General features: G+C 45.1%; 1 protein-coding gene across 4 annotated transcripts in view; it reads right to left on the bottom strand.

Moving 5' to 3' along the window:
* The window catches only part of ST7 (suppression of tumorigenicity 7), a 160,348-nt gene that overhangs the window by 105,371 nt on the left and 40,347 nt on the right, over positions 1-14,630 (bottom strand). Inside the window, exon 1 of one of the 4 annotated variants that reach the window (XM_075081121.1) lies at positions 12,971-13,367. The exons of the other annotated variants lie outside the window; for them this stretch is intronic. Within the exon in view, the coding sequence (XP_074937222.1) occupies positions 12,971-12,992 (22 nt within the window). The 5' untranslated portion in view covers positions 12,993-13,367. Of the gene's footprint in view, positions 1-12,970; positions 13,368-14,630 lie in introns of those variants that run through there. 4 annotated transcript variants of the gene reach the window in all.

The raw sequence follows: 14,630 nt of genomic DNA, 5'->3' as shown, positions 1-14,630 counted from the left end.
GTGCTCGATTCCTGTTTTTGTCAGAATCTCAAGAGTTTTAAAACCAGCTCAAGTTTAGTATTTAGATCAAAAACAGAACATAAAGAGTAGGCTGACTGCTGTAAAGACTTAACTTTTATACCACCTTGGACAATGGCTTAAGTGCTGAACTATTACAGATAACACCCTCATGAATTTAAGAAGACCCTTCTCACCTTGTGCTCTCAGAATAGTTGATGCGCTGTGGAACGATAAAATGTCTCTAGGCCTTCCTACAAGCAAGCATCTCAGGGAAGCATGGCCGTATCTATGGGTAAGGCAATTAACACTACCTGGTATCCATTTTCTTGGCATCTACCAAATATATATCACTAGCTTTGCAGAAACATCACCAAAGGGCCGACTGCATGGCAGCAAGATCAAAGAAAACAAAGTTATTCAGTTGTTATGCTTAGAAACTGTAGCTCGTCTTCAACAGATGTGAACTTCAAACCCTTTAACAAAGGTCATTCATGCTTGTTAAGAAATGTGAGAGCACAGCAAACAAGCAGATATTTTATTCTGAGTTTCTGAAAACTACAAGGAGTGTTACAAAAGACATTAAAAACAGAAACAATAAACCATGTCGACATTTTTACATGAATATTACTATAAAGTACTTTGACCTGTCTGCACCCGCATTTTGACACAGTATAGTTCATGGACATTCTTATTTCAGCTAAGAAAGTTTATTTCAATTAATCTTAAACCTTGTTAACTCAATATAGTCCTAACTGAGAATCTGTGTAGGGTTTTTTGTGCCAGCTTAATTAACCTTGTTAAAAAAAAAAATCACACTTTCATTTAAACCTAAGTAAGGACACATCCAGACAAACCTTGTAAGAGATCATGTGCTATTTCTGAGAAGAGTAATCACAGAAAAGACTGATCTCATCAATGAGCCTAAGCTCTTAAGAGCCCAGCACAAAGGTTTTCAACACCTATTTAAGACAAGCCTTTCATTGCTCCAAAGCTGTTAGCAAAGAAAAGGTGGCCAGCTGCAAAGGGCCAATACTGCAAATCTACTGCAGTGACTCCTACCACAAGTTAACTGCTGTTGATCCCTTATTTTTGGACATTAGCATCCTGAAGTAGCTGGTGTCAAATCACTTACACAGAGGCAATCAGATAAAACTCGAGTCCAAGAAAGCCATGTTTTGCCTTGGGCTCATGTACGAGGCTCTGGAAAAAGCAGCTTCATAAAGAAAAAAAAGGAAGTTGCCTCTACTGTTGCTCATAGCTAGCACTCCATTTTTTCTTACAAAGGGTGAAAGAAAATGAAGTTTTGTAAAAGTAGGTGGTTTTTTACAATGTTCTAAAATATTTCTTGTCATATCATGATTATCTCATTCACCAATTATTTTATAGTTTAGTGTTTCAGATTTGTGATAACAAGTTTATTTTGAGTCAATTTCATTCTGACTATATCCACTGATAACTTTTGCTATTATTTGACTGGCCATCCTCATTTTCTTCTTCAAAATAAGTTAATCAGACCAGTTCTGTAAGATTGGGTGCTAGAAAGCAGACGCATGGCCCACAGACTACGATTCAAGTTTAGGAGTTAATAGTTTTCCTTTGAAAGGTATTTCTAGACTGAACTTCTGAAATAAAGACAGGACTAACAGCCAGATTTTAGCCTATCAGAAAAAAAAAACCCAAAACAAAACAAAAAGCCCAAAAAAAGAGAGAAAAACCAATGGAGCAATCAATAACCTCCAGCAGCTGATTTTCAGAGATGAAACTCCAGTTTCTGGAAGCCAACTTGGCAGCATAATCCTCCTTTACCTATTGTTCTAGTTTCGGCTGGGATAGAGGAAATTTTCTTCACAGTAGCCAGTATGGAGCTGTGTTTTGGATTTGTCCTGAAAACAGCATTGATAACACAAGGATGTTTTAGTACTGCTAAGCAGTGCTTATACTTACTTAGTCAAGGCCTTTTCTGCTTCTCACCCCACCAGCGAGGAGGCTGGGGGTGCACAAGAAGCTGGGAGGGGACACAGCCAGCACAGCTGACCCCAGCCCACCAAGGGGATATTCCGTACCACATGGCATCATGCTCAGCATATAAAGCTGGGGGAAGAAGAAGGAAGGACATTCAGAGAGATGGCGTTTGTCTTCTCAAGTAACTGTTACTTGTGATGGAGCCCTGCTTTCCTGGAGACGGCTGAACACCTGCCTGCCCATGGGAAGGAGTGAATGAACTCCATGTTTTGCTTTGCTTGAGTGTGCGGCTTTTGCTTTACCTGTTAAACTGTCTTTATCTCAACCCATGAGTTTTCTCACTTTTATTCTCTCCCCCATCCCATTGTGGGGGACTGAGTGAGCAGCTGTGTGGTGCTTGGTTGCTGGCTGGGGTTAAACCACAACACCTATACATAAGGCAGCACATGAGTCAGCTGCAATGCAGCCTTGCCCACGCCACCTGTGATATACCTCCACCTTCTTCTGTCAGTATGTCTCTTCTGGAGATGAGAGGGCACTTCAATTTCCAGTTGTATATAAACTTTTGGGCTCCTCACACAGGGGAACAGCAAAAGTTACTAGCTGCCATGGTATTTAATTCCCAGTTCCTGGAGAGAAGCAGTAAGACCACAGCTTCACACCAGTATCTCTATTGTATGGGAGACATCTTCAGCCTTCCTTCACTAGGAAAAAACTGCTTTAACTTTGGTCAACTAGTCTGGTTTAAAATCCTAGTAAAAATAAGGCAGTTAGAGTTTTAACTCACAACAGCTGTCAAAGGAAAAAAAAAATTAAAAAATATATACAGGCATACTACATACACAAGTAAAACCTGGGAAGTTTTTTTTAACTCCTTAGTCCATAGTTAAATTGTTCAACGACATGTAGGCACCTCCGCCTAGTGTAAATCAAAACACATTTGGAGTACGTACAAAACAGTGAACTAAAGGAGAATAACTGAAAATGCAGACACTGCGTATTTGCTGCCAGACTGCAGCCAGCAGCTGCTGCCCGCAGTGCCTCGCTCTACAGCGACAGTGGCTGCACTGACGTTCCAGATTAGAGAGCCACATCGCTTCGTTCCCTCAGGGAAGCCTCTGTGTTTAAGGCTATTAATGCAATACTGTTAAGGATGACAAGTCCAAACATGAGCCTTTTCTTCTTGTCTTTTTTGCATAATTTGTGTGAGTATTTATCTATATTTTATGGAAGAATTAATTCAATGTCACTATAGACACACAAACAAGAAATAACCTAACTAAATGCCAGGCACGTAGTTCACTGAACTCCTGCAGTACAGGGCACTGGTTTTCAATCTACAGCTTCATTCCTCTCTGACATGCAGCCAAGACCCGCAGAGACTCTAAGTCATTAGCATACATGCAATGCCCCAGAGCGACCAAGCTAATGTCTCTTTGCATCTAGACGGGTCACTGAAGGCTGCAATGTGCAATGCCCACAGCAATGCCACCTTCCGTGGTGCGGAGCTCTATCCTAGCATAGCGAGAACCCCAGTCATGAAAATGTTGATACCTATGAAGACAACTCTAGAAAAGGTCCCGTGTAAAGGCCTCTGAATGCCTGTTCTTTGTGTGAGCCCTCTCTGCCGTGACAGACCACCAGCGCTTTGGCCTGGGTAGGCAACTTAATCTCACCACCATCGTAGCTGTTGTACCCCTATGGCCTGGGGCAACACCCAGCAGTCCTCCCACTATAGCATGTGTAAATGATGTTACAGAGGATATACTGTGTCTTATTTAATACACTTGAGAAATCCTTCATCCCAATGCCACCTCCTTGTGCTCTCGTAACATTCCAGCTGAAGCCTCAGAAAGACGTCGCTAACAGGTCAGCAGTCATAGAGGAACCTGCTCCTGCTTGTACTGCCACAGAGCCTCTCTTCTGTCCTGTGACAAAGAGTACGGTACCCTCACGTACAACCTGCATTAGGCCTCTCACGCTTGGGTGGTTTTATGGAGGAACTTCCACTCTTGAATGCAACGCTTACAGATCTGATCTTGCTGCTTTCTATCAGGCTGCGCTCTTTTCCACCGTTCGGAGCTTTCCTCCATCCATCTGCACAGGCAGCCTGACTATCACCCTCTTTGCTCTGTACGTAATAGTAACAGCTTATCTGGAGTTATCACTGTGGACCACCAAGCAGCAGAGGACACAGAGAATAGCAAGGCTGATATACATCGCTGAGTTACAGGAACGCTTCCCCCAGCTTACTCAACCCTCTAGCAGACCTTTGCCTCCACTCACTGCCTATAAAATTTCCAGGACGTTTTAGTTGGACTGTTTGGGCTCATGTCCTTGTGGATAACAAAGCACAGCATGGGATCGTCACACACAACTCAACATGTTTCTTTACCAGATAATTTGACATTTCTGATCTAGTGTATTCTCTTTGATAATCTAAATCAAAGCTTGAGAATATTTTATCAGCAGATGGATGGCTTGAGTGGCTGGTTATTAACGCTGTGCAAATACAGCGGCACAATTTACTACCACTGCAAGTCTTAGATACCTTACTAATGCCAGTAATGAACGCAGCTGACAGGAAAAAAGGTTAGTGGTGCTAATATTTTCCATATTCAGCTCTTTTCCTGAATGTTAAATTTACCTTTTTAGCATGTTTCAGTATTGCTAATTATGATGCTTTTATTTTCTTTTTTTTTTTTTCCTGTTTTTTTGGGACCAGCAGTATTTTCTTTGTACTAAGTCAGTTCAGAGTCAGTGTGACTCATAACTATTGGTAAGCCAGAGATCTATGCAGTTCAGGTTCTGCTTGGGATACTATCTTCTTACAGCAGTTTTTCCTTTTCTTGTAGTAGAGATCTTGTAAGTGGAGTCAGCTGCCATTTTCTGAGCTCCACAGAGCTGTAATATACAGCCTTCCCCTCAGAATTTGCCTTCTAGTGATGTCCTCATCATACAATACCTTACTACTTTTTAAAAATGTAGCAAACACATAAAGTGAAAAATATCTGATCTCCTTTTTCTACTCCCATCCAGGAACTTTTAAAATATGTAATTGAGTATATTTTCCTTTTGCTGCATTTGCACAACCGCAACTCATAATAATCAAGACCATATCCTCTTAAAACTCCTTAATGCACCACAAGACAAGTACTTGCACACTCAGGCAAGTAAGTACAGCAGAAAATCCAAATTCACAACAGCTTTCCAAGACTCTGGCTGATACACCAGAAGGCTGTGCTGCCATCCAACGAGACCTGGACAGGCTGGAGAGCTGGGCCGAGGGGAACCTGAAGAAATTCAACAAGAGGAAGTGCAAGGTCCTGCAGCTGGGGAGGAACAACCCCATGCACCAGTACAGGCTGGGGGTTCATCTACTGGAAAGCAGCTCTGTTGAGAAGGACCTGGGAGTGCTGGTGGACAACAAGCTGACCATGAGCCAGCAATGTGCCCTTGTGGCCAAGAAGGCCAATGGTATCCTGGGATGCATTAAAAGGAGTGTGGCCAGCAGATTGAGAGAGGTTATCCTCCCCCTCTACTCTGCCCTGGTGGGACCACATTTGGAGTACCGTGTCCAGTTTTGGGCCCCCCAGTTTAAGAAGGATGAGGAACTGCTTGAGCAAGTCCAGCGGAGAGCTACCAAGATGATCAGGGGACTGGAGCATCTCCCTTATGAGGAAAGGCTGAGAGACTTGGGTTTGTTCAGCCTGGAGAAGAGAAGACTGAGGGGGGATTTCATCAATACCTATAAATATCTAAAGGGTGGGTGTCAGGACGATGGGACTGGGCTCTTTTCAGTAGTGCCCAATGACAGGCCAAGGGGCAATGGGCACAAGTTGGAACACAGGAAGTTCCACCTCAATATGAGAAAAAAACTTCTTTCCTGTGAGGATGCCAGAGCAGTGGAACAGGCTGCCCAGGGAGGTTGTGGAGTCTCCTTCCCTGGAGACATTCAAAACCCACCCGGATGTGTTCCTGTGCCCCCTGCTCTAGGTGTGCCTGCCTAAGCAGGGGGGTTGGACAAGATGATCTCCAGAGGTCCCTTCCAACCCCTGCTATTCTGTGATTCTCTGATTCTGTGACTCATTCCTGGAAGTAAAATGTAAGTTGGCATTTGCTGGAGTGATGACCTATATGAAATAATATCGTCACTGGGCTAATGAGTACCACATTAAACATGAGCGGCCAAGGGAGATGGATGATCTTTCCGTTGACATCTTCAAAACCTCCTCATGGCTTCTTAGGCTGCAGACCTCTTGAGCACAAGGGACATTCCTCCAGAGCTCATTCCCACCACTCTCTCATCCTTCTTCCCTGTTCAGTCAAGCCTTTACAAAAGCTATGTAAGGGCTACACAAACCTGGAAGGACCCCACTATTGCTATGTATGTTCTCTGAAAAGCTCGCCAACTTTGTACCATTTTCCCCTTAGGCTCCTGCTTTAGGCCACAACACTACCTAGCATGCTTTGAGGGTCAACTCAGCATCCTTCGTTTCACTGCACCAAGGAAAGATCTTCCCAGCCACCAGGTTTCTCAAAAGAGGCCAAACATATCAGACTTTAATTTTGTATCGCTGCTTTGTAGTCTCTCAAGAATTTCCCTTCTACTTCCCATGTACTGATCAAAACACTTGATACACCTCAAGATGCCATTTCCAAATGAAACCCATAGAGAGCCCTAAGAACTCCTAAAATACATTCCATCTAATGCTGGGAAGCAACACCGCATTTCTTGTTCTAGGTAGAATAGGGGTTCACTTGCACTCCCAGCTTCTGAGCATCTTAAGTTTATCTCTCAGCATAAGCTTCACCTTGATCAAACACAGCAAAGCCAGCCAATTTTCCACTGAGCTACACTGGATTCTGGGTAGCAAGTGTCTTTATCTGTAGTTGTACAGCTTATTTCCCTAATATACAGCTTCAGCATCCTATCCTTTACAATAGGGAGCATAATGGCATTTCTAAGATTGTGTAATCCCTCATTGTAGATAGTGACCTTCATATGAATGGGTCTAAACAGTAATGTTACATCAGCATTTTCACCAAACAGGAAAGATATCCATTAATCTTTAAACCTGGAATACTCTCTCTGAATCCCACATGCTCTTTTCATAGCACTTTACAGACCTTTTTCTGGTGCTTCAGGGATCAAGCAGTGTATTCTAGCTAAGATGAAAAGCGACAACTTAGACTGTTCTGAGAATAAGGCTTTTTTGCTGAGCATACCCATTAATTACCCCCAAATTATGGGAAAGTAATGCTTCTACCCCACCTCAAACAATACCACACAGTCCTCATTGCATGTACTGCACTTCTTATCCAGGTCACATGGCCCAAAGGGACTCTAGTAATCTTTCAATCATCCTTGGGCATAAAGATTTATCCCTATTTCTGGTCCTGTAAATTAAACTGGTCAAAGGTGAAGCATGTTTTGATCTCATACCATTGTGCAAACATGCAGATGGATTGAGATGGTATCTTTCACTGGCTTTAACTTGGAGATCGGTCCTACATTGAGGGAGGGGTTGGATCCTTCAACCTAAATTATTCTATGAAATTCTAAGAAATTGTCTTAAATCTGTAAGATCTTTTGTCACCTTTGACCAATCACAGACCTCTCCGCTAATTATATAGCTCATGCTTTTAGCTATGGCAAGGACGAACCGATTTGACAATCTGAACAAAAAGGTTACCCTATTCACTGCATGCACCCCAAGGTTTCTTGCCCATTCCAGAAGCTCACGTATGGACACAGCTACGCCAGAGACTAGCACTGTATTCAGCAACTTTACATCAGATCCTTGCAACCTCTAAACCAATGAGATAGGAAAGGTGATCCAGGGCTGCAAGAGACAAATCATCTAGGACTGTCAAATGCATGAGTCAAATCGAGCCTGCAACACTTTTTCTTGTGGAGGAAGAAAGAGCAAGGTGCACTTAAAGTTTCCCAACACCTGCCTGCTTGTAAACAGCTCAACAAAGCAAATTCAAACTGCTATTGGTGCTCTCTGTGAAGGAGGGCTGAGCTTCAAGCCCATATTCTCCTGAGCACACATACAGTCAAGCCCTTGGAGACATTACCTCAGGCATCTAACAAAGCAATACAGCCAAAGGAGTTTACAGAACCTGCAGAATCCTCTCTTACCTCCTGTTTGTATTTTTAAAAAATACATTTATTTAAAAAACATAATAGCACTGAAGAAATCCTCAAAACCTACTGTAAAGTAGGAGGTGAGACTACATTTTCCCTCCAAATATCTTCAAGTTTCACTGCTGAATCTGTCAAGTTTATTACAGCTCCTGCAACTTCAATCCCTTTCATAATTCAGGTTTACTCTGGCATTTGATGCTGCTTGTAGCCAAGCCTCTCTTTGACCTGGTTCTGCAATTTGCTCAACAATCCCAACTCTATGGGGAACAGCGGGAACCTCAGCAGCCAAAGATATTGGTTTAAAGTTACAGCTTCTGGTACGTTCTTGTAACCTCTCTCTGACGTACTGTTGCCTGAGAAACCAGCATAACATCACTGTAAAATTGTGGCTGTCATCTGACGCCAGGTACCTGTGCTTACTGTTATTACTGGTCTTGGCAATTTGGGACAGCAGCGGGCTCTTTATGCTCAAAAAAAGGAGCATTTTGGTCATCTGCGGGTTCAGCAGAGCCCACCCTTGCCAAGGCTGCCATCCCACCAGAGTTTCAACAGCCCTGTCCCACCCTCCCTTGTGCCACTGCTCATTTAATCACCCCACGAACCAGCCTGGGGAGCCAACATGCTCAAAACTGACTACCTGCAGAAGTGGTGAGGTTTTGGCTGGCTGTCCCACAGGTGGGGGCGAGTACCAATGCTGGGGAAAGGGGGAGGCAGGCACAGCAGCCCAGGACGGCAGCACCCGTGCCAATCGGATCATCCTTTCTCTTAGTATCTGATGCTAAGATCTCTCATTTCTCCACTGTTGGCTGCTGCTGTTTTGCAGAGGTTTTTAAGACTACTTTTCTGATGCCATAAAATCAATTAACTTGGTGCAACCTTTCCCGTTCATTGCATTCTGGCTGGAAGAGTCTTTGGAAAAAAATATGCCCAGGAAAAAAAGCACTTTCTGAACAGACAGAGCAGAAGACAGTACTGTAAGCCTAGGACAAACACAGCAGCTTTCCCTGGCACGCTTAAGTGGGCAAGGTTTCCCCTTCTCCAGAGCATTCCCCAGCCTCCCTGTAGAGAGCAGCCTTCCAGCATTAGCCTCGTGACAGAGGAAAGCTCCTCTTGCCCTTGGGGTTTGCATTTCTCCCACCTTTTGGACAGCTCTCCTTTGGTCCAGAGTCTCTCTGCTTTCCAGACTGCAGCTGCTGATCTACCAGACAGGGACCACCACGAGCATCTCCCTGAGCAGCCCAGGCTGGAAGAGCACCTCCCAGACAACCTCCCATATAACCCCGACGGTTCAGCGTTACTGCTAGGTTAGAATACCCTGGCATGAACAAATGCAACAGTACTGAAAACATCATCTCAGACTTTCACAGCACGCATCTGGGTCCTTTCAACAGCACTGGGGTGAGCAGCGTACACGCGTGTGTGTGATTCCCCTTGCAGCTTCCTACTGGGTTACTCTGTCTGGGGTATCTGAAGCACACATGATGCACGTTCTCAGACATGCATGAAATGACTCGCCGAGCACCTCTTTGCTCACTTTACAGGCTCTGAACTGCACTCTGCCCCATTCCTTCCCAAAACACAGGCAGATTTGGTGCAGCCACATTGCCCTGACCTCCCCCAGCATTGGGGAGCACCACCAACTGTGGCTGCTCTCACATTTTGGTTTCATTTGTGCCTGTGTTGTCTCTCCTGTAGGCCTGCAACTGCCAGTATTATGAATTAGACAAGGGATGTTTGCTGGTTATTTCCCCTAGGCTTGGGGTTATCTCTTCTCCCTGAACTGAGGCTGTCCTTCTCGCAGGGACCAGCTCGTCACTTGTTCAGGGCCTCACCACTTGCCCACCTCAGTGCAGGGCTGCAAAAGCACTTCACCTTCAAAAAGACTTCATTCTCAACCCAAAGCTTTATCAAACCAAGTTTTATTTACCCCCTACAGAATGTGAAACAATTACGGGGAGCAGATAAATAAATCTGTCAGGTCAGCTGGAGAGGTGGAGTGGGATGGAAAGCTGGCCCCCCCCATGCATCCAGCCCCCAGACACCACCCCAGTGGCGCTGCTGCAAGTGGATCAGCACAAAAGCACCAAAGATGAAGGGTCTCTGGTGCATACGTTTCCCGTGGGGATTACAAAGAGGACACGTGACCGATGGAAAACACTGAGCATGACTATACAGCAGCTACCCCACCACAGCGCAACCCTTCCCACGGACACTTCACGGGGTTTTTGCTTTCCATACTCCTTCCCCGCTCATCACACGCCACAGAGTTAGCAGCTGTTTGTGCATCGCCTGCTGCCTTATCCCCCTTTACAGGCCGGCATCGCCTGCTGTTTGTCTTTCCCTGCATTCAGGAGGCGATAAGCAGATGCCTGTTTATACAATGGCCCTCGGACTATCTTTTATTGCCCTTCTGACTGCTGTTGAAAGCAAAAAGAAAAACCAGGATGGCTGAATGAGAGTTGATTTGACATTTAAAATATTTTGATACCGAGTGACAGAATAAAGGTTCTAAACCAGGATTTGCTTCTGACCATTTTTCTTGTTTTTTAATCAGAGAAAAGAGAAATAAAAGTGTAAACGGCAGGATTAAAAAAAATGTAATCTTCTCTTTTCATGCTTTTTGGACAGCAGCAGAAACGGCTTGTCATGTTTTCAAGGGCCAGATGATGCTGAATGTTATTATTTTATTTTATTATTTTATTTATTTATGTTCTAACCGGACAGAAGTATTAACAATTAGTCGCACTGCTGCCATTTGACAGCTTGGAAATATGAAGAAGACAGGAGGTGAGGGAAGACAAAAAACCCCTAGCTGTGACTGCATTTTGATTAAATTAATTTTGATACAATTTTATTTCTTTGCAAGCAAACCCACTGTTCCTCCAGCAGCGGTGCAGGCAGGGCTAGTTATGCAAGGGCTGCCCTGCACAGGCAGGGGTGGGGGGGGGCATCACCAGTAACCCCACTCTCCTCCCTTGTCCCAGTAGGCAACAGGACAGCCCATCCAACCTGAAGAGTTACTCCAGTGTCCCAGGTGGCCCCTTGGGTATGAGGTCCAGGCTGGGACCTGCACCTCCCACCATGCAGAGGTGCGCAGGAGGGGGTCTGAACAAAGGGGAGGCCATCACACTGCCTTCCTCTTCCTCTGGCCAGGGAGTGCAGGTAGGGACTGTCCACAGCCTCTGCTCGGATGGGTGGCAACTAGCCATGTTGCATTTAACCCCCTTTTTAAAGACAAATAATGCTTCTAGACCTTCCTGGGAAAGAGGTAGGGGCTGTTACGGAAGCTCCCGTCGCCTTTTTCTAAATTGTGGGAACCATGGAAACAAAAGCAGCCACAGCTGCTGGTGGTGCAACCCAGTGACTTCAGCCAAAAGCCCGATGTGACAAGCAAGCCATTTTTAATGCACCTCACAAAACAAGAGAGGACCACGAAAACGTCAAGGCTGAATAATTTGACTTTCCAAGTATGCAGTACGCACTTTCTGCAAGAGGGCAGGTGCACCACTGATTTTATCTCAAAGCACATTAATATGCATTTTGCAGAGGCAGATCCCATAGACACACAGGCTGGGGCTTACAGTTCTGGCAGGGTACAAACAGATGCAGCTACAGCATTTGGCATCTCTGCTCACACTCCACTGACCCAGAGCTGCAAACATGTTTACAACCACGCATGAAAAATGGGTCCCCAAACAAAGGAACTCTAAAGGCAAATTTTGTTTTTATGCTGCCTGACCTTGACCAGGTGTTGTGGCAGAGGAGGTGGGGAGCTGCCAGAGTCAGGCAACAGGACCGATTAACCCTTTCGAAGCACGGGGATTTGACAGCCAGGAGGACATGATTCTGAGGTATCCCGATGCTCTTCCCACTTCGCAGGAAGGGCCGAGCCGCAGGACGGGTCCCCGTCTAACGGCACGGAGACATTACACCACACTGCAGGTTATAACGCTCTAAAAAAGCCACTGCTTCACATTCAAAGGAGACACGTTTTCAACATGCAGCACTATATGTGCACAAAATACAGTGTAAACTGGCTGTTTTCTATTTTTCAGTCACACGGTAATCACTGGATCAAACCGGTCTCCACACAGCCGCACTGTCACCAGCAACATTATTTATACATAAACCCCCAGCCTTCCTCCACGGCCAGATTTGCCAGGTAGGTGATTGTTTTTCTTGTTGAAGCAAAACTGGCTTGGTTTCAATGACATGTGTCTGCACTGCTATTATAGAGCAGACTGCCTCAGTTAAGATTTTCCAGCACAAAGGTTAGGAAGAAACAAATAAATGATCCTATTATTTCGCCTTTTTCACCTCATATTTAGAATTCCAGCTAATTTAATTTTGGATTCTCTAGTTACAGAAGGGATCCCACGCAAACCTCCTTTCACACAGAAACAAAAATGAGGCAAATGAGATAGTCTTTTCCTGCTGATTAAATCACTCTCCCCCAGCTCTCGCCCATCTAATGCTGCAGCATTCCCAGTCCCCAAACATATCATCCAAGTAGCGCATTCACTACAGCGTTTGCAGCTCCCGATCACTGACAGATGCGATCTTATCAATTAACACATTCAAGCAAAACTGCCTGTTTCTCCCCATCTTTCCGTGGCCCGAATTCAGCAGCACTGACAGCCCTAGGCTGCCTTGCTGCCGGCACCGAGGATGCACCCACAGTTCGGAGGTAGGTGCTTCCACTCCGGCATCTTTCGTCCCTTCGTAAACAGGCGAGGACCGCAGCTTTTAGCTGACAACCTACAGCAAAGGGAATGCAAGCACAGCGGGTACAGCGAGGCTAAACCAAGCCCTATTCTCAACAGAAGACAGATGAAGTGAGATGCAGTTACTTACATGAAGATTCAGTGCCAAACATGGCTGGTCCCAGATGCTGCTATTTTAAAAAGGAAAGAAGAAAAAAGAGTGGAAGACAGAGGGAGTGTACGAGAGTAGGGATGAGTGCTATGCAGCAGGGGTCATGAAGCCAGACAATGCAGTCCAGGCTATCCAAGCTGCCAGATTCTCCTCTCCTCTCCTGTCCTCTCCTCTCCTCTCTCCTCCTCTCCTCTCCTCTGCTCCACACCGCAGACCGCTTTCCCTTGCAACCGCAGCAAAGGTCCTTCTTCAGGAAGCAAAAAGCAGGAGCTTCTGTTTTAAATCCAAGAGATAAAGGCAGAGCCGCGTCCCTTCCGTGATACGGGCAGGCATAAATAGGTAGCAGCCACCAGACACCGCAATCCCCAGCCCCTGCTCTCCGTAAGACAATAGCAGGGCTTATGCATACACTGGATGACGTCAGGACACTGCAAAGACTGACTGCTGCTAACCCAGAGGCTCGGAGGGGGCTTGAATGGAGCAGAGCAATTCAGATGGGAATTCCTTTGTCACAAAAAGCAGAAGACAAAGAACCAGACATATATTTCCCTCCGTGGTGATAAAACGCACAGCCGGGGTTGTAACGCTAGCAGGAAAATATCTGCGTTGTATTCACGCTCCTTTTCTCAGCTGCAGGAGATGCAAAGTGTTTCTGTGCAAACGCATCACACAGAATAAATTTCGGGGACAAAAGTCCAAGTAAATGCCACTTAAGGCATTTTCAATAAAGAATAACCATGGATTTCTACCACTAACTCTTTTTGTTATTTTTTTTTCAAAGAAAAATTAAAATCCTGGACCGATCTACACTTCAGATGTAATTTTCACATCAAAGTGCTAGCCAACTGCCTCGTTTACTTATATCTATTGTCAGAATATACCGTAGCAATGCTCTAACCATAAGAAGTCACACATTTAAACAAAAAGAAAAACCCCAAACCTCACTGATCTGAGTGATAAAAGGGCATCCTAGCAACCAAAGAAATATTTTTCTTATTTCTTCTTTACTCTTCTAAAGCATCTAAGACTAGGAGTGTTTCTTAGCCATTCCGAGTGCATTTTTGAGTGCCTTGAGCGTATTTTTTTCTGACGCTCAGTAATTTAAAAATGTTCAAACATAGAAACAAAGCCCTAAGCTGGCTCCTTCCAATCCTCCCACAGACAAAAGGAATTTGCCTGGCTTGTGCTGGCGAGAGCAGCCAAGCAGTAAGCTGATGGTCGGAAGCTCCCAGACATTGGGGGGCATCCATAGGAATGGCTGCCTGGAGGGACCAAAACCGAGAACGTTTTTGATAAGTCTCATTGAACAAGTATATGCAGCTCTAAAGATGGCAAAGACTAAAAAGCACTGCTGGTGGATAAGGAGAAAGGAGATAGACGCAAGTCCAATTAGTGAAGCACTTAAAGAAAAACAACCACCCCCACCCATTTCTGAGCTTTTGCGGGTTAACCGTTCCCAAATGCTCCTGCTGCTCTGTGGGCTAAGGGGGTTTGTGCCGTTTGCAGAATAGGCAATGCCACCCGAGCAGCAGGCTGGAAAAACAAGTAACCCTGAAGGTTGGCAAGACCTGCCACCGGAGGATCTTGATGTGCTTAAATTGTTAGGGAACCACTCAGGTGTTACCGGGGGCCACCACTG

The sequence above is a fragment of the Phalacrocorax aristotelis genome, chromosome 1, assembly GCF_949628215.1.
Source record: "Phalacrocorax aristotelis chromosome 1, bGulAri2.1, whole genome shotgun sequence".
Classification (NCBI taxonomy): domain Eukaryota; kingdom Metazoa; phylum Chordata; class Aves; order Suliformes; family Phalacrocoracidae; genus Phalacrocorax; species Phalacrocorax aristotelis.
This window is presented reverse-complemented; position numbering and strand designations above follow the sequence as displayed.